The sequence below is a fragment of the Copidosoma floridanum genome, unplaced genomic scaffold (genome assembly GCF_036245765.1).
Source record: "Copidosoma floridanum isolate Cflo_tuat_1 unplaced genomic scaffold, Cflo_Japanese_pri ptg000022l, whole genome shotgun sequence".
NCBI classification, from domain to species: domain Eukaryota; kingdom Metazoa; phylum Arthropoda; class Insecta; order Hymenoptera; family Encyrtidae; genus Copidosoma; species Copidosoma floridanum.
In genome coordinates this window covers 6,394,859-6,415,858 of record NW_028321899.1, presented here as the reverse complement: position 1 = coordinate 6,415,858, position 21,000 = coordinate 6,394,859, and the positions used below count along the sequence as shown (strand labels likewise).

Below are 21,000 nucleotides of genomic sequence, written 5' to 3'. Positions count from 1 at the left end.
AAGAAAAAAAGTTATTAACAAATTTAAAAAAGACGATTTTCGATGGTTTTTTCAAGTTTTCTCAGCAACTACGCATTCAAATTATATCCAACGCGCGTCAATCAAAAGGTTTTTTCAAGCTTTACAACTTTGTTATTTAACTTTTCGGCATTGGAGGTCAAACTTCAAACTTGTGGTACTCTCATTTTACGATAACTATTGAACTCTTTTACTACCATATTTGGCTGTACCTTGTTTAATATCAGAAATGTGGTAGTTCAATGACTCTGACGGCACTTTTCTTTGAAAACGCTTGTGTGTGTGTGTGTGTGTGTGCGTGTGTGTGTATATGGGTGTGTGTGTTGGGTGTCTATTTTTTGCCAACTTGGTTTTTTTTTTGTAGAGCCCTCTAAATTTTTATTGTATGACCTTAAAAAAAAAATCAGACCCATTTTAACTTAGTGCAGCTGAAAAGAAGGAATCGACGAAACTACGTGCGTGGCATCCAGAAAACTAAGTATCCTCAAACCTTTTATACGTGTATTCTTACATGTATTAAACACAAATTACTTCGGTAAAAAAAAATGTTTGCTACCGTAAATAAACAAGTACGTGATCGCTTAGTTTAAAATCTTTTTTAGTGTTTTTATAGAGTTCAGACAATATAAATAAAGTAAAATAGAACAAAACTAAGATTTACATGATTGTCTGCACGTATTGACGGAAGTTGGAACGTAGCTTGTATGTGTCTGCTTGTCATTGAGTATCAAAGCAGTCAGCACTATCGCTTTGCAGTTTAGTAAAAATTATGTAAAATGCGACTAATAATGTGTTGTGTAGTAACTTGCCTAAATAATAAGAGGAATAGTACTCATCCGACATTTTACAAATTTTTAAAAGTATGAAATAAAAATCAACAAAGAGGAAAGTAGATAAATGCAATTAAAAAAATATGGTACTTTAATGTAATCTATCAGAATATTTTAGTGTATTTCTCATTCAACTTTATCGAATAATTGAAAACTTTCGATTTCAGTATTTTGTAAAAAATTGCAATTCTGACACAGAATGCAGTCTGAGCTTAATTCCAGTAAAATTTCTAATTGTCTACAGAAAACCAAAATTTTATGAGAAGACGTAAGTTAGAAAGACAAGTGACTTATATATTGTCAAATGCATAAAAATGTTTATGCAATTACAACTCATGTTAATACTGATCAAGACATACTAATCATCACTTCAGATGGAAGTGATCTCCCAACAAATGAACCTGCTTTACATCATAAGTCTCAAGAGTGCCAAGTCGATTTCTTGCTACTTACTCACGTACCTGCACAAACTTTTACATGCTACTTGTTTGCATTGTTTGGTTTGTGAGATTGTTAGAGATTCATGCGTAGTGACTGTTCCAAATAGGAAAACAACTAATGAGAAAAATTGTGATACAGAGTTCTCTAAGTATGAGAACAAGAGTGTTGGAGTAGATATGCATAGTTTTCAAAAAACTGATCGAGGTTTTTTTAGGAAAACATCCAGTTTCACAGAACGTCAGTTAATAGCACTTACTAGATTAACATTTGCACTATTTAACTTACCAACATTTAAAAAGTGTAACGTAAAAACAAAAATAATTTTTTTTTTTTGCATAAAAATAACTTAGTTTTGCAGCCTTAGGTGTTTTGTTCATTGAAAGTGGACTTTCGAATTTTCTGGGGAGTGGTAATATAGTGTTAGCTGATATAAAGGTTTTCCAGAAATTAAGTTAAAACTAGATTTCGACTAAAGAGACGTAATGCCAGTTTTTTTCAAAAATCCTGAATTCAGTGAAGAAGAAGTTAAAGCAATGTGCATCATAGCGAGGGTAGGAATTTATGTAGATGATATTATGCAAAGGATAAAATTATTGAAAATTTCATAAAAAATACCACCACATCCTTTTGAGCACATTGATGTTCATGTGTTGTGTTTTATTAATCGGTAACTGCCAATATTTGCTGGGGAAAATGGGATCCATTCATAATGTCAATCATATAATTGTAAATCAATTTTTAAAAACAAGGTATGATGAATAGACACAATAAGACATTAAGTTTTAGTAAATATTGATTAACAGAACATAAGTATACCTATGTTTTTTTTGGTTAACATGTAAACAATAACGTTAAACTAATTAGCTTAACATATCTTTGTTTTCTTTCAAACACTATCTTTAAAGAGTACTTGAAATAGAACCTTTGGCAAGCTAGAACAATTTTATTTTCGCCATTTCATATCTATGAACTTTAATATTGCAGCTTCCAGTTCGAGAATAACCATATAAGTCTTATACATTTAAGCCAGTGATATAAATTTAGATCCGACAATGGGGACATATCTAGTAAGAACTGCTTTTTCGTAATTCAGTATCATTTTTTGACAAGACTGGACATTTTACATTACAGATCTGATTATTAAAATTAATGATACACTTATCTGCACATAAACTGGGACACTTGATCTTCACTAATCTATTTATACATTCATTTTTAATGACACCACTATCAATGCTGGCACCGAAATACGGTTGATCATCTGAAACTATTACACCAAGCTTAATCACGTGAATTAAAATAATTGCTTATACTATTGTACATACAGATTTTTATTGTCTAGGCCATATTTCATTGCTGGTGTGCTGACTTGACTCTTATTCATCATTACAACAGACAGTTTTTCAGGCAGTTTTTTATATATTCTTTTTATATGAAGTACGTTAGTTCTCGTTGGCAATCGTAACAGTGTTTCATTATACCACCTTACACTACAAAATACAGATTCTTGACACAGCTGCATTATCTCCTAGTTATTAAACAGTATGTTTTAGTCATAAAAATCTTGTAAAACTATGTTTTCAGTGTCAATGTCTACACCAGTATTGTCATATACTTAACTTTCCTTCTTAAATATAAGCAAATTTTCTAAGTATGCTAACACTATTTTCGCATTGCTTGAAAAAAATTTTATCTCTTGTATCCAGCAAAGTTGATTTAACAAACGATAAACAATGAATTTTTTTTCTCTTCTAGTAACAATGAACGCAGAAAATAGGGTACTTTTTTTAAATCTTGGACAGTATATTCATACAGTTTTCCTTTATTCTTCTTTCTCTTTTTTTTAAAGGAAATTTTCATTAAAAAAGTTGCTCTTGGAGTAGTTTTCTTTTGCAATCTGTTGGTCACTTGGCTTTTGTCATTCCTGCTTGTGACACTTTTATTTAACACTAGTTTTCAAACTTTAATATTACACCAGTGACTTATACATAATATAACTTTGTAGGAGGATGAAATAATAGAAGTTTGACGAATAACAACGGCTTCAGTTTGAAAACTAATGCCATTATTTTTGTACTCTTTGGCATAGCACATGTGATGACTCAAGGCAAGCACCTTGCTTTTTTTTTAATCCTTCTAGATTAAAATGTATCAAGGTATTTATTTGCTTGAAATCTATTTCAATTATTATATTCACGAGTTACTTTTTTTTCATAAATTTGATCACATAATTTAAAAAAAAATCTTTATAATATGAATAAAAACAGATACAAGAATGTACTTTCAGATCAGCTGATAGGAATCCAAGATGGCACCTACTTGCCACTCGTGACGGTGCCACCTGTTCTGCACTAGGCCAATAAGCTCTTTATATTTCTATTAAAACTTGCCACAAAGACCACGCACTTACCATTTTAATAGAATGGGATTTTAATTTTTCAACTTGTTTAATTGGTTTTACCACTTACAACATTTTTTCTAGATTTCATAGCTATCGAAATTTGTTATAAAACAAAAAAAAATAAAAAAAAATTCTTTGCTATTTAGACAGAAAATCATTTTGTTTTTGATGGCTCGTGTTAACTCTAAAACTTTTGGAGTTTCGGGGTACGGATTCTTATTTTGGGATATACCGATAAGATTCAAAAGGGTATATGACTAAAAAATAATTTTTTTTTGGAATGGACATCCTAATACATAGTTCTTATCTCGTGAACTCTAAAGATATTGCTTTAATATCATATTTTAGTTACCTGTAAGTGACTTCACTAACTTTTTTGTCACGTTGTCTTAGTACAACTAATTTAAAAACTTTTTTTTCGAAATACTTTTTTTTTCTGTAAAGTGTGCGAGTTATTTATTTTCTTGTAACATTATATTGTTTGATTTCTTATTTAAAATGCATTTTATTTTTATGGATGTATTAGAAACTAACTTACTAATCCCATTACCTAAGTACTTATTTTTACTAACAGTTCAAGAATTTGCTACGTTATATAAAATTAACGTATGTAACTTGTTAAAAAAAGTCTTTTTTTTAAGTAACAAGACCTTTGCTTCAAGTTTTGTTCATCTTCACGAAGTATCACAATATATAAGTCATTTAACTCCATTGAGTGTGCCTTAGTACCTTGTAACTTGCTACATCAATGTGTCTACTAATTGGCCTGAATTTAACTAATTACAGCAAATATACATTTAAGATAAATAAAATGAGAATTTATTTGTTTTGTACTAAGTGAAGAATGTCTAACTTTCCTCTTATAAAGTGTTACAATCTTTAAAGGTTATTAAAAAAAAAAAAAATTTTGTTTGTCACTCAACAGTTATGAAAGTTATGTAAATAAGATGATTAAATGATGTTAGAAGGGAAGGGTATGAGATAAGGTAGCTCAAATTGGTTGCCGTTATTTTAAGGATAATAAAGTATGGGTTACGTGACAAAAATGTTGATAAAACAAAGAAAAAATTTGTAGTTGTCTTTCAAAATGAAAAGTAATCGAAAACGTTGAGTCTTTAAACCGGTCAGCGATCCAAGTACTAACTGTGGTCGACGCTGCTTGACTTCATGTATCGACAAAGCTGCAACTCTACTGCTTTGTCAGTTTAATAAATTTAAAAATTTTTTTTCTATTCGTTAAAGTAGTTGTTAAGTTTGAACATTTTTTTATCTATAAATAATTACCTCAGAATATAATATCCTGTTCAAGGGTCGTCAAGGCAAAGGCTCAATTTTTGTATGGGCTTCAGGAAATGGTGGTCGCCACATTGATTCATGCAACTGTGATGGTTATACAAACAGTATTTTTACTTTATCCATATCATCAGCTACACAAGGAGGTTTTAAGCCGTGGTATCTCGAAGAATGCAGTTCAACACTTGCTACAACTTACTCATCTGGTACACCTGGTCATGATAAGAGTGTCACTACTGTAGATATGGATGCTAGTCTACGTGAAGATCACATTTGTACTGTTGAACATACAGGTACATCTGCCTCTGCTCCTCTTGCTGCAGGTATTGCTGCCTTGACTTTAGAAGCTAACCCAACACTAACATGGCGAGATATGCAGTATCTTGTTGTTCTTACATCTCGTTCTCAACCACTAGAGAAAGAGTCTGGATGGAGCCTAAATGGTGTTAAGCGTAAGGTAAGTTAAAATTTCTGCTGAATATTTATTACTTCAAACAACATTATTTTCTTCTATATCCATTGAAATATACTATTTTATGATTATAAAATAATGATCTGAGCGATTATTTTTCGTTAAATTTAAAAAGAAATTGTAGAGATGAATAATACTCTAAGTTAATTAAATTGTGATAGTGACTTTTGGTGACATAATATTTGTACAATTTTTTCTACCTACAAAATGAGTCAAATGTACAAGTGGTGTAAACCACCAAAAGGATTTATATTAATTTTTTTTTTTAACTTAATTTTTTATGCTTTTTTTTACATAAAAACTTGAATATAGACTACAAAAACTGAAAGAAAAATATTTTATTTTCCAAAGTAATTACGCAAAAATTTTTATTTATATTTTTTAACAAGTCATCAATGTATTTTTATAGGACTTTAAAAAATTTTCAATAAGATATTTTTCAGTAACCATATAGAATATAATCATTTCGATAGTTTTATGAGTAAGTGACTAATGGAAAGTATAGGTGTACTTGTAGTGATCCATAACAAAAAATTCGAATACGTTTTTTATCTCTAGTAGCATCTTAGTAAGATAACTTTTTTTCATGTTAAGATAATTTAATAAAAAATGGTGTACTTGTAACCAAAATGTTTTCAAAAATAGGATTTTCTTTTTTAAGCAAATCATAAAATATAAACAATTGTTCATCAAGTATTTTGATTAGAACAAGAATAACATTCATGTATATTTTGAATTTCAATGAAAAATTTTTAAAGTATATTTGCAATACTTGCAATTACTTATAAGATATGTTAAAAAATAGTTTTTCTAAACTGTTTCACAGGAGCACTCTATTAATTTTATTCATCGCTATAAAAAGTCCTACATTTGTGTTTTTTTTACTGCATTTCAAAATGAGAATCAATCCCTTAAATGGATGAAGTTTTGATTAGACACATGAAAATTTTTCTCATAATAATTGTACACCAAACTTTCGTGATACTTTTCGGACATAGTTAATTTGACGTTGTTTACAAAGTATTTATTTAAACAATCATTATTCACAGCTTTATTGAGCACAAATAAAACAAATAATTAATTTTCTAGTTGTACACAATACATTGTACACAAATATCACACTTCTAATTTTGTCCACAAATAAATGATAGTAACATTGAATAAAGCATAAGTTGCACACGAATTGGAGGTTAAGTTTCTATATACAAAAACTTTTTAATCATGCCTTGCACCATAGTACATACAACATTTTACAAGTTATTATTTCATAAAAAATTTTTCATTTTTAAAATATTTTAACGTAGAAGATTATTTCAATTAATTTGATAGTCAATCACTAAACCGAAGCTATTGTTCATTGGAACTCTTGCGCCTATAAATATGTGTTAGTGTCCCTTAAAACGTAATAAAATCACTAAGTGGAACTATACTCTCTCCAGTGGCCGAGATATTTTGGATTCATATGTAAAAAGGACGATAGAAAAGAGAAAGTTATATTACCACAGAGCATTTCAAGTAGATTGATAAATGAAACACACGTTGTATACGGATACATAGGTCCCACAAAACTATCAAAATAGTGAATTAGCACTTTTTCGTGCCTAACTTAAAGCCTTATAACTGATAATTATTGTAAGGATGCGAAACATCTCAAAAAACAAAATATCTAATTGTTAAATACAAAGAAAAAACAAATACAATAGTTAAAACTGAAAAAATAACTTTGGTCATTGCAACGAAAATCATTCTCTCTTTTTTTTTTTTTTTTTTTTTTTGGTATATACAACTTCGCATACCACCTTACATGCCTTAATCCTTATTTCTAATTATTTTTATAACAGGGTCTTAAATGTGATACATAAAATTTTTCCACGTTCCTTGTCATATTCTCTATAACATAGAAGATATGTGCCTAGGCCTAATTTTTCTTTAAATTTAAAAAGCCCTTTGTATACATGAAAAACTAAGCGATGTGTTGACTTTCATTACTTGAAATATTGCATAACTTGACCAACACTAAGTCGACTCTATCGAAAGAATTATGCTTAATATTTTCGTTTTTCTTCTTCATTCGTTTTATTAATTTATGATGCATTATTTTCCTAGCTAAGTATAATTTTGTGCTTATATTCACATAATTTTTTTTTAGTTTTTAAATACTTTTCCCAAATTCGTGTAGGTTTCTTGCTTAAATGTTATTCTAAAGCCATGTACACTGTCGTATCATGATAAGATTCATTTATTATATTTTTAATAATAGTTGAAAAAGATGCCCAATTAGCGTGCGTTTTATAGTTTCGCCAAAAAGTCCTCAAACATCTTCCTAATTCTTTATGAATTCTTTCAACCGGATTTGATTTTGGATGACGTATAGATGATAATACAGGCAGAATATTGTACGTATGTAATTTTTTCTTCGGTTTTTCAGTTATAAATTAACTGCCATGGTCAGTAATTATTTTCTCTGGCTTACCATATTTTGTAAAATAATTATTAATAAATTTTATTGACAACATTGTTTGTGGTAGCCTTTTTTATCATATATATAACGACATACTTCAAAAAATGTTGACAATAGTTAACAAATAACGAGCTCCGCCGATGGATCTGGGCAACGGGGCCGTAAAAATCTATAGCGAGTGTTATCATTAGATTCGTTCGTGAATGTAGCTTGGGCTTTGCAAAAATGACTGTCAAAAGTGTCACGCGTATACATAAATATACCATCAAAAGACAATTTTGACAAGTTGCTACACTAGTCTGTACATCCTATAAATCAGATAGTTATAGTCCAAATAAGCCTCTGTTTAAAAGATATGAGATATCACCCATGGTACATATTTTTAAAAAAGACAAAGAGGTGTTCCGGATTTTGAACAGTATAGATGTCATCGCCGAGTGTGACCAGCCAAAAATTTTTCAAGTCATGGCTGAAGAAAAAGCATGGATGCAAGACACTTAAGTGATCAAAAACAAAAAAGGAATTTTTTTTAAAAAAAGAGAGTGATTGTCGTTGTGATCACCAAAGTTATTTTTTAGTTGTAAACTATTGTACATGTTTTTTTTTTTTGGTGCGTTCTTACTGTTATTTGCATTAAAACACTTAATTACTGTTACTATTTTGGAATTATGTTTTTCTGACATAATTTTCAAATACAATTTTTGTTTGAATTTTCAAATTATTTGGGGGGGGGGGGCTAAGCGTAACCACATAATTTTATTAAAATTTAATTATTTTTTTTTTCCTTTTTTTTCAGCCTTATTTTGTCATGCGATAAATATTTTAATTCACAATAGCTTGTGGATGGGGGGGGCTTTATAAATTTCCTAGGATATTTTTATTAATTTAATAGTCAAATATATCACCATACCGAAGCTATTGTTTATTTGAATTTTCACGTCAATAAATGTGTATTATCACCCTCTATAACGTTATAAAACGACTAAGCGAAACTACACTTCCTTCAGCGGCCAAGCTGCCTAAGTGAAACCGTAACCGCAAATTCGGATATAAAAGGCCCAGTAGGGACATGGCCTGATCACTCTGCTTCTGCTTCTGCGGGTCCGATCATTTACATATGAGCGTGACTCTTTAGTATGTCGTGTACATATTTAATGTTCAACTAATTGATATGTACCTATATTCTCTTAAAACTTTGTATTGTTCTTCATTCACACTTGGCTTTAAAAAAAAAGAGACTAGTACAGGCTAGTACAGTTTCGTAGCTTTCCCTCACTATTGCTCACTTTCTTGGATCACTCGGATCAGGAGCTGGCTCCCAGGATATTGCAAACCGGGGGTAAAGCCTCTAGATAGGGAATCGGTGGATCGGTGGATCTTCAGGGCAATACAAACTGAAGATATCCTGTGACATCAAAGAACTATCGTGCCTAGTAGTGTTCAAAGCGAGTTAAATTTCTTATTGTTTATTGAATAGCAGATAATTCACCTGAGATGTCATGTCTTACCTGTCAGGAGCAATACGAACCAGACTGTGTACCCACAAGTAAGGTGTCTTGTGCTACGGGTTAGCTTAAGGCCTATAACTTGTGATCATTTTTATCATGACAATAGATATTAAAATCTTGTAGAAGTACAAATAAAGAAATATTTTAAGAAATAACTAATTAAGACATTTTATGCAGGATATTACAAATTATCTGCAGTTGCACATAATTATCATGGTAAAAAAGATATTGTTTGAGGGGTGTTTCTTGCACATGTCAGATTGTTCAGTGCACGACGGTAGAAAATTGTTTGTATGCCTAAGGTCAATCATAAATTATCATACGTGTCCCTTATTATCCATTTTAGTAACATTGTTTATTTATAGCTACCAATTATATTTTAATTTGTATAAGCATTCAGACGAATACAATTGACGTTTAGTGTACTTGGAAATCAGTTGATACATCCTGCTAAATTTTTTAAATTCTGACATTCAATAACTGTTTTTATACTTTATTTCAGGAATATAAATGGATTACAAACAACACAGACATTTATGCTTTTAATTCTTTTAATTCACATTGTAAAATTAATATTAACAAATCTTATGCAACTTCTGTAGGATAACTGTACATTTTAAGCACAAACTGTACAAAAAATAAGATTTTAAAAATGTTTAGTCAGTTGTTCTAACAACTCCATTAAAAAAAATGAAAATTTATCTTAAATGAGTGAGCTTTGATTGCAGTATCATGTCAGCTTACCTCGATTTTACAATAAGCATTTAAAATACAGTTAACACATACAAGTACAGAAAAAGGATCAGTTTTCTCTAAAAAATTTCTAATGAACAATAATTTTTAAGAACTCCAGCGTGCCTGAAGCTTACCATGAATTTGAAAGATGAACAGGTTTAAAGGTTCTATCTAAGATTTTTCTTTTGTCGATAATGTAATCGAATTACAACATAATGATTTTTTTTAATGTTCAAGCGTTTTTTGCAGTATCACGTGAGCTTATTTCAATCGTACGGAAAATATTTCAAATACAGGTAAATCACTGGTGAAGAAAATTTACCTGCTTTTTTAAACAAACTTTAAGTTTAAATAAACAATAATTCCTTGAGAATTTCGGTGCCTTTAAGGCTTACTGTAAATTCGGTAGATAAACAGATTATTATGTAGAAGATAATGCGATTTGATATATAAGGATTAAACATTTTTAAAATATTTTAGCTTAGTTCTGAGTACCACGCAAGCTCACTTTGATTGTACAAAAAATATTTTCAATGCTTTTTACATTTAGTGATAAAGAAAAAAGACCTGCTTTCCCAGTCAATTCTAAGTTAAAATAAACAATAATTTTAATAAAATATTAGTGCCTTTAAAGCACACTGTAAATATGTAAAGATTATGGATATGATTTCTCTATCAGATTCTAAGCTTTAATAAACAATAGTTTTTAAATGATTCCAGTGCCTCTATAGCCTACTGTGAATTCAGTAAATAAAGAAATTATTATGTTTTGTGTAAGATTTTTCTGATGTAGATGATGTGATTCGATTTCCAAAGTTGAAACATTTTTAAAAAGTTTGAAGCTTGGTTTGCAGTACCATGCAAGCTTACTTTGATTGTACAGAAAATATTTCAAATACAGTTAACATACATTGATAAAAGAAAAAAGGAATTCTGCCATCTACAGAAAATTCCAAGTTTCAACAAATTAATAAGGATTATAAGTTTTTTAACATTTTAAGGTTTGGAGTACTACGTAAGCTTACTTTGATTGTACAAAAAATGTTTCAAAAACATTTTATACATTTAGATTTTTATTTTAAATAAACAATAATTTTAATAGAATTCGAGCGTCTCTAAAGCATACTGTAAATATGTACAGATATGGGTATGCTTTTTCCAAAAAATTCAGTGTTAGTAAATAATAATTTTTATTGAATTACAGTGCTCCTAAAACATACTGTGAATTTGTAATGATAATGGATATTTTTCTCCAGCAAATTCTATGTTTAAAAAAATAGCAATTTTTTAATTTTTCCAGTGCCTCAAAAGCCTTAGTAAATTAATAGATCATTGTGTTTTGTGTACGATTTTTCTTATGTAGATAATGTGATTCGATGTCCAAAGATCAAACATTTAAAAACCAGTCGACAATTGGTGCTTAGGTTCCCAATTAAGTACTTATACTTTTACAAAATTATATGGCAGATAATATAACTATGAATATGAATTCATACCTTCTATAAAACGATATTGTGTACGAAAATGGTACAATTATCGTGAAGATAAGTATACCTACGTTAGTTGGATGTACTTTAAATAAATAATGTAATATTTAATAAGTTAACGATGATAAACAATTTATTCCGGCACAATACAATAAAAATAATATATAGGCTGGCCAGTATAAGACTGTGCGCTTCCACCGAATCTTTCGGTAATTTCAGAACAACTTCCTACTGCCTACGCTGATTACATCGGTAACGTCACGCTTCCATCTATCACATACGATCTGACACTTATTCCTCGTTCATATTTAAAACCCAAAATATAATTGTATACAGAAAATTAAGAAAATCCATCCTGAAGTATAACTTTCTTCAATACGGTAGTATTACATGCCAGTGAATGTCTCTTCAGGACGCTCAACACACATAGATTTTTTTGACATATGATATTGAAACGGCAAACGTATATTGAAATAGCATAAAAATTGCATCTCGTTTGAGTGTGCCATTATTTTATATATGTTCCATTTGAAAAAATTGATATTCAACATGTGACCTTATCAAAAAATATCGTTAAATGATATTTATATAATTTGTAAGAATCTCCCAATTTTTGGGTATAAAAGATTACTTTTAGATAGACCTATCGAATTTTAAAATATATCTATAAGTCGGTTTTTAAATGAATTTAGAAAGAGGTGAAGAAGTTTGCGTAACAGCATGTGTGTGAGTTCATCCACATGAGAAAAACAATTGCTAGCTGTACTGCACACATTAACGTTCCTTTTACTTCTCTGAACTTTTCCCCCACAAACTATGTGAAGAACGTCCTTAAGTCAAAAAATCACTTAAATCACGAATGAAAAAATTATACAAGAAAAAAACACAATTAAAATTAAGTATTGTATTTGTACAGTACAAAAAAATTTTTTTTAATTTTGGAAAATTTTGAAAAAAATACAAAAAATTATGTAATTAATTATCCATTTATTATAATAGTAACAAGTTAAAAATAAGTAAATAAATATGTATTATTAAATAAAATAAAAGCTACTCTACTAATACATACTTATTTCGAAATTTTTGAAACATGTACCTATAAAACATATTTCATTAAATAAATTATCTAATTATTTAATGTTTAATCAAACTAAATGAATTACTACGCAGTAAATAAAAATTTACATTTTAAATAAGCAACAAAGTGTACGACAAAATGAAGTAATCAAGTTTCTCATACTGGTCACGCTCATGGCAGAGTAGATAAGGGCCTCGACTAGATGTAGAAGGTGCAAGGTTCGAATCTCTTTAAAAAAATTTTTTTTTCTTCAGAATTGGTTAAAAGAAAAAGAAATAAAATTTATCGAATTCAAAATGTGTGGGGTGGTGATGTTATGTGGCGTCATGTCCTAATAATGTGGTGTAGAGGAAACCGGAAGTACGTCATGGGGGGCAGGGCGAACGGGAGAATCAAGCAAAATGCACTTCCACCACACTTTTTCTCAAGGTCAAAATCTGAAATCGTTGATTTACCCTCGCGCATAACGCGCCTATAGAAGTATAACTTCAAAAATTTGTTGTTTAGTTTGCAACACTACGCAAGCTTACTTCGTTTGTACAGATAACATTTCAAATACAGTTAACACACGCTAATAAAAAAAAGGATAGGCTTTTTTCATTAAATTCTAAATTGAAACTAATTAATGAGAATTATGAATTTTTGAAAATTTTTAAGTTTATTTGGAGTACCACTTGAGCTTACTTTGATTGTACAATAATGTTTCTAATACAGTTGACATATACTAGTACAGAAAATGGATCCACTTCCTCCAGGGAATTGTTAATTTTACTAAACAAATTTTCAGAGTCCCGTTGCCTCGAAAGCCTACTCTGAGTTTAGTAAACTAATAGATTATTGTTTTATGGAAAATGAAAAAAAAAAAATTTGAGCTTCGTTTGGAGTGCGACGGAAGCCTTATTTACAAAGATTTTTTGTGGATAGTGCGATTTGATTTAAATAATATGGTAATTTTGTTGAAACATTTAAGCTCTTTCTACAGTATTACATAAACTTATTTCGATTGTACAATAAATTTTTATAACATATAATTTGTATAAAAGTTTTCGTATACAGTTAAAAAAATTGATATGCTTTCTTTAGCAAATTTTTATTCTTATTTTACATTAATTTTCACATAATCTTGGTTCCTCAACTTCTTATAATTTTAAAATAAATCTCTGCGCAACTCAAATTTGTTCCCACTTTTTTCCAAAATCTAACGAATGTTTAACATTATTACGTTATATCTGAAGCTCACTCTGTGAAGGGAAATGTAGGTTCAAAACACCATGAGCAGACCATGTTCACAACAGTTTGATTGAATCGCAGAACATCAAAGTTTATTAACTCCGAGTTCATGTCCATGCACAGAACAGATTAACCCTACTGTTTAACAAATGCACTAAACGCACTTAAATAGTACCGTATTTAGAATTGTCTTTTATCAGTCCTTAACCACCATGTAAAAGCGATTGTATCAAGTACTTTAATTTGTGCAAAAACCAATTTAAGTTATTTTATATCGTTGCGAATCCGAAACGCCGAAAGCACCGTGAGCAGACCATGCTTACAACAGTTAAATAGGATCAGAATACATTGAAGTTGTTGAACTCCAAGTTCATGCCCATGCACACAACAGATCCACCCAACTGTTAAACAGATCACACCACTTAGCCGTCATCTTTGGCAGTCTTTTCTCTCTGCGAATTTTTCAAGCCGGTAATACCGACCACGACTTGTATAGCCGGTAATTAACCGTAAGAGACGCTGCAGTACAGTTAATTAAAAAGATCAAATTGCAAAACAGATAAACATTATGATATTTATGTTGGACAGAGTAAATTCTGATTAATTCGTTGAATAATGCATGACAAGCAAAACAGTGTGGTATCTAACTTTTGCACACTTTTGTAGGGAATAGTATTAAATTGTACAAGTCGCAAAGTGAACAACTTTGATGACCACATCTATCTTCTCTCTTTGCGATCATAAGCTCTTCCAGGATAAGCGACTGCGAATCAAGAAATCATTCTCACATCTTCATGTACAGTCTGTGTAAACAGAGCAAGGTAAGACGTTTGCGCATCTTATTGACATCAGGGTAGCATATTACACATCGGCCATTTTTGACAAAAAATTAAATTTTATTATGAGAAGTTGTCAGTTATTGGATCGCTATATATCTATCCACAAAACAAAATTTTTAACAACTTGGCTCTTTCTTTTGAATCACGGGTGCTAAGAAATACAACTACAACTAATTTTCACTCAAACACTTCCTTGGTACTCGAAGATTACAAGGACGTGTGATACAATATCTACTGTAACTTACTTCCTAAGCATCCTAGAAAAAAATGAGAGAAGAGCAAAGTTGTGTAAAATTAAGTTTAAAATTGAAATGAAGACTTGTAAATAATATACACTGAGTAATAAAAAAGTTAAGGTTTAGTGAGAAAAAGCCGATAGCTGAATTTTGGAATTTTGTAGTGTGAAATTTTTTGTTGCCTTAAAACTACTGTTTGTATGGACCTAAGATCTCCCATATAGCTTAATTCTCATACTGTTTGTTGTCAACTATACATAGAAATGTGTTACTTCCATTTAGAGATTGATTGTATTATTTTTAAACGTATTTGTTTTTATGCATGACATGAAGAAGTTTCATGATTAGGCAAGAATGATTTAGGTATATATATGTAAGTTTGTTGTATTTAACACTTACAAACTTAGCCGCTGGTGCGACTCATGATTCTCATGAGTCATTATGAAAGCACACAGCTCAACTGTCATCACCACCCTCGCCTCTCGTTGTCCACGTACTCTAGTCAGTTAGCTACAAGCGCTCAATGTGTTCGCACCAAATATAAAACTGTATTGTATAATTGTTGTGTAATGTAAAGTTGTTAATGTAAGCTTGTAACACCTAAAGCGACATAATTGTTGATTCAGGTAATCAACATTGTAACATTGTTTTAATTTTAATATTGTGTATTGTTATTTACAATTATTATTGTTATTAAAATTTCAGTTATATTTCTTTCTGCATCAACTTGTGTCTGATTTTGTGCCATTCAACACCACTCCTAACCGTCCGAAGTTTCACGTTTAAAGCAACTTGAAACTTACAAATCAACAATTATGGAAGGCAAAATCAAGGCAACATTTCTCCTATCTGCGGAAGCTCAGGATAGTAAAACCACGATTGTAAAAGTAAAGACTATCCAAATCCTGGGACAAGAAGAGAAATTTTTTTTCCCGCCCGAATTTGAGCCCATCTCTCAACATACAGAATTGATAAAATTGTCAACGATCCAGGGAGCTGTAAAGAGTCTGAATGCGAGAGGGAAATTCAGAAAAATTGGCATCACGTTAACAGTAAAATTAAAAGAAGCTTACACGGATGAGGAAGGTAATGTGGTGTTTGGCGGTTACTATTTAGAGGTAGTTGATAATTTCCCCCCACCCACGGACAGCACATTGCCCACTTCTGTTAATGATAATCTGATGAAATTTGTCACAAGTAATATGATTCTGCAAAAATTTTCGAGTAAGGATCAAAACGCAAAGTCGTGGTTAGATTTATTTATTCTTGAGTGCAAAAGATTGAATATCGCCGAATCCCAGTTTCCAGAGGTTTTAAAAACTTGTTTGGAGGGACCTGCTTTAGATTGGTTTTCGGTTCTATTTAAGTCTGGTGCTTTGATAAAGCCTTGAAATTATTGGGCACAGTCTTTTCTAAATACTTTCGGGGAGATTTCTTGGTGTGAGATTGAAAAAGCTTATTGTTTCCGTTGGTTGGGTGGACCTTTCTTGGATTTTGCATCAAAAAAGAGAAATCTTTTAATAAACGTTGATCCTGATCTTAGTATAAATTCTCAAATCAATTTTATTGTGCTGGCTTTACCAAAATCCGTTAGAACACATTTAAATAAGAAAAACATAATAACAATTGAAAACTTAATGTCGGTACTGCGCACACTTGAGCAAACTGTAAACACACACACAAATACGAGGAGATCTGAGGTGGATACATATAAACAGAAACAAAAGTACTTACCTTGTCGTATTTGCGAGAAAATTGGATACCCGAACAGATTCCACCCAGAAAATTTATGTAGAAACAAAACAAATTCGATTATAAAATCAGCAGAAACAAAAAACTAAATTCGATCCCGCTTATAAAATTAAGGATATTTGTTAATGATACTGAGGCCAGTGGTCTATATGATACTGGAGCCAATGTGTCACTGATGAACTACAATTTTTATAAGACACTACCATTAACAAGCGGAATAAGCGGGATCACATCGATAAAAACATTAAATGGTTCAATACAAGCTTATGGAACAGTAACGGTAGATTTAAAGATTTTTAATTTAACAAGAAAATTTTCTTTTACAATTGTTAAAAATGATTTATTCGAGGATCACTTATTGATAGGTTTGGATTGTATCAAGGAGTTTTCTCTGTGTCAGAATGAAAATTTAAAAATTTTTCAAAGTTCGAATTCTATTTCTAAAAATATAAATGCCAAAGAATGCCAAAATTTGATGCTTGAAGATAAAAATGATAATAATGATTTAAATAATCTCTTGAAAAAACATAAGGCAATATTTGCTAAGGGTAAATTCGATATTGGTACAGTAAAAAATTTCGAGGCAACGGTCAAGTTAACTGAATGTAAATATAATTCAAAAAAACCATATAAATGCTCAATTCCGGATAAAACAGAAATAGAAACGCAAATAAACAATTCGTTAAAAGTGGGACTCGTGGAAGAGTCGTACAGTCCATATGCCGTGCCAGTCACTTTGACTTATAAAAAAGATGAAGGGAAAAAATCGCGATTGTGTATTGACTATCGTGAATTAAATAAATTAATTATTCCTGAAGGCCAGCCGTTTCCTAGAATTGATGATCTAGTGGTACGTGTAGGAAAGTGTATTTACTTTTCAAAACTAGATATCAATTCGGCCTTCTGGTCTATTCCCTTGCGAGCTAAGGATAAATACAAAACGGCCTTCGTGACTCATCATGGTCATTGGCAATGGAGATGCTTACCTTTTGGGTTGAAGTCAGCTCCGGCTATATTTCAGCGGATTCTTTCTAGTATACTAAGAAATAACGATTTGGATTTCTTTGCTATAAATTATATAGATGACATTCTGATTTTTTCTAAAAACTATTCTGATTATCTTAAACATATTCAAAGAACGTTGCAAGTTTTAGAAAAACACGGTTTTAAATTACATGAAAATAAATGCAGTTTTGCACAGAAAGAAGTAACATACTTAGGAAACATAATATCAAACAATAACATAAGGCCAATTAACGATAATGTAATAGCGATAAAAAATTTTCCCACTCCGAAAACCAGAAAACATATCAGACAATTTCTGGGCAAAGTAAATTTTTATTTAAAATATATCCCCAAATCAGCAATTGTACTGGAGCCTTTACACAATCCTCTGAGGAAAAATGTAAATTTTGTGTGGTCAAACAAATGTGAGGAAAATTTTACAAAAATAAAAAATTATCTGTGTACTTCACCGATATTAGCAATATTTGATCCTAATAAACCTATATACATTTACACAGATGCTAGTTTACAAGGAGTTGGTGCAATTTTGAAACAACCCCAGGAAGACGGATATATTAAACCAGTATTTTATTTTTCACGAAAGCTCAACTCATCTCAAAAGACAAAAAGGGCAATTTATATCGAATGTTTAGCGATAAAAGAAGCCATTTTATATTGGCAGTATTATTTAATAGGCCTACATTTTAAAGTATTCACTGATCACAAGCCTTTACAAAATTTTAATATAAAAAATTGTAAAGATACAGAACTCTTACATATTTTAAATTATATATCGCAATTCGAATTTGATATTCAGTACAATTCAGGAAAAGACAATTCGAAGGCTGATTGTCTTTCAAGAAATCCCGTTTTGTCTGATGACAACAATGTTGAGGAATCAAAAATGAAGATAGTAAATTTTTTAACATTTGAAAATATCTTGAATGATCAAAAAGAGTTAGTTCGTGATAAATATTGTAAAATAAAAGATAATATTATATATAAAAACCTAAATAGGACAGAAAAAATATATTTAACAGAAAAATTTGGTTCAACGGTTCTTAAGAAACTGCACGATTCACAAGGGCATATTGGTGTCAAACAAATGTTATTAACAATTACACCAGTCATATATTTTAAGAATATGCATAAACACATTAAACTTGTTTGCAGAAGTTGTGAAATATGTATAAAAAATAAAACGAGATTTGGCAATTTTAAAGCTCCGTTGTCGCAATTAGGTCCAGCGTCAAAACCGTTAGAAATACTATCATTAGATACAATTGGAGGTTTCAGTGGAAACAGATCCCCAAAAAAATACTAACACTTGATGGTGGACCAATTAACTCGATACGCATTTATTTTGACATCAAAAACACAAATAGCACGGGATTTCATTCATTTAGTAAAAACGGTTGAAAACAAAGGAAATATTGGGATGATTTTAACAGATCAATATCCGGGGATAAATTCCACAGAATTTAAAAATTACTTAAATCAGAAAAATATTCAATTAATTTTCACAGCAGTAGATTGTGCATTTTCAAACGGACAGAATGAGAGGACTAATCAAACTTTGATAAACAGAATCCGTTGTAGAATATACGAAAATAAACATAAACCATGGTCTGTTATTGCAGAACAATGTATTCGCGAATATAATAATACGATACATAGCTCGACGGGGTTTTCACCCAATTATTTATTATCAGGAGAGGATAACTCAATAATTCCAAGAGAACTAAACACAATTATAAATAATAATTTAGACTTTAACAGATCTCTAGCACAAAAAAATGCCAACAGATCACATATTGTAAACAAACAGTATTATGATAAACATACTAAAAATATAGAATATCAAAAAAATAATTTAGTTTATATTCAGAGTGGTAATAAGATGAATAAGAAGAAGTTAGATCCAGTCCGGATAGGTCCATTTAGAATAACAAAAAAATTATCCGAATCCATTTACCAAATAGATACCGGTGAGAGAAAAAAAAAAGCTTAAATATTTTTCATAAGAGTAAAATGATCCCTTACGATCCTGTTCCTGCCGAATCCTCTCGGGGACGGGGGATGTAAGTTTGTTGTATTTAACACTTACAAACTTAGCCGCTGGTGCGACTCATGATTCTCATGAGTCATTATGAAAGCACACAGCTCAACCGTCATCACCACCCTCGCCTCTCGTTGTCCACGTACTCTAGTCAGTTAGCTACAAGCGCTCAATGTGTTCGCACCAAATATAAAACTGTATTGTATAATTGTTGTGTAATGTAAAGTTGTTAATGTAAGCTTGTAACACCTAAAGCGACATAATTGTTGATTCAGGTAATCAACATTGTAACATTGTTTTAATTTTAATATTGTGTATTGTTACTTACAATTATTATTGTTATTAAAATTTCAGTTATATTTTTTTCTGCATCAACTTATGTCTGATTTTGTGCCATTCAACACCACTCCTAACCGTCCGAAGTTTCACGTTTAAAGCAACTTGAAACTTACATACATATACTTTTACGATGGCCATACGTATTATTTAGACGACTGTGTAACACCCATTCTGTGATGTAGTCAAAAAACAAAAGGTTGTCGTGATCTCATATATCTCGAACATCTGAATAACTTGCAAAATCAGTAAGCTCAGGTGTGTGGGCAACACAGTGGTCTTGCAGATCCTCTGTTTTCGTTACAAGAGCAGTATAAAGATAAAGTCCAAACGTTAACAAAAAGTACGTTTGATGAGCTTAAACGACTATATGATTTATTTAAGGCTAAAAAGAAGTAAGTATGCTTATGACATAAGTTTACTAAAAATTACTTGGCAGAATTTTGTTTTGTCTTTAACTTGTATTGGTCTTCTTTATTATTAGTACAGATTATGATACTTATTGTGTACGTTTTTTGTACATATTTCATTTCATACAAAAATCTTTTAAAATTCAGATGCAATGTGTACTTCATACACAAATTTTTTTTGCACCACATTTATATACTAGTGGGGCTTCGCCCTCCTGTGTGCTCCGCGCTCCAGCCCCCCAATTTTTAAATCAGTTTAGTACTTCACTTTTTCAGTTTGCTCTTTAAAGTTAAAAATAAAAAAATCTTGGTAAAGTAGTTTGAGAGTCAAAACAAAAGTAGTGTAAATTTAATAAATACCTTTTAATACATTTATAAGACAATTTTTAGCCTCTTTTCTGATCGTGGA

The 21,000-nt window shown here is 30.6% G+C and overlaps 1 protein-coding gene across 2 annotated transcripts in view; it reads left to right on the top strand.

Annotated features, from left to right (window-relative positions):
* The window catches only part of Fur2 (furin-like protease 2), a 918,757-nt gene that overhangs the window by 445,693 nt on the left and 452,064 nt on the right, over nucleotides 1-21,000 (top strand). For both annotated transcript variants that reach the window (XM_089595005.1, XM_089595006.1), the window contains exon 7: nucleotides 5,000-5,440. In XM_089595005.1, the coding sequence (XP_089451131.1) occupies nucleotides 5,000-5,440 (441 nt within the window). The remainder of the gene's footprint in view (nucleotides 1-4,999; nucleotides 5,441-21,000) is intronic.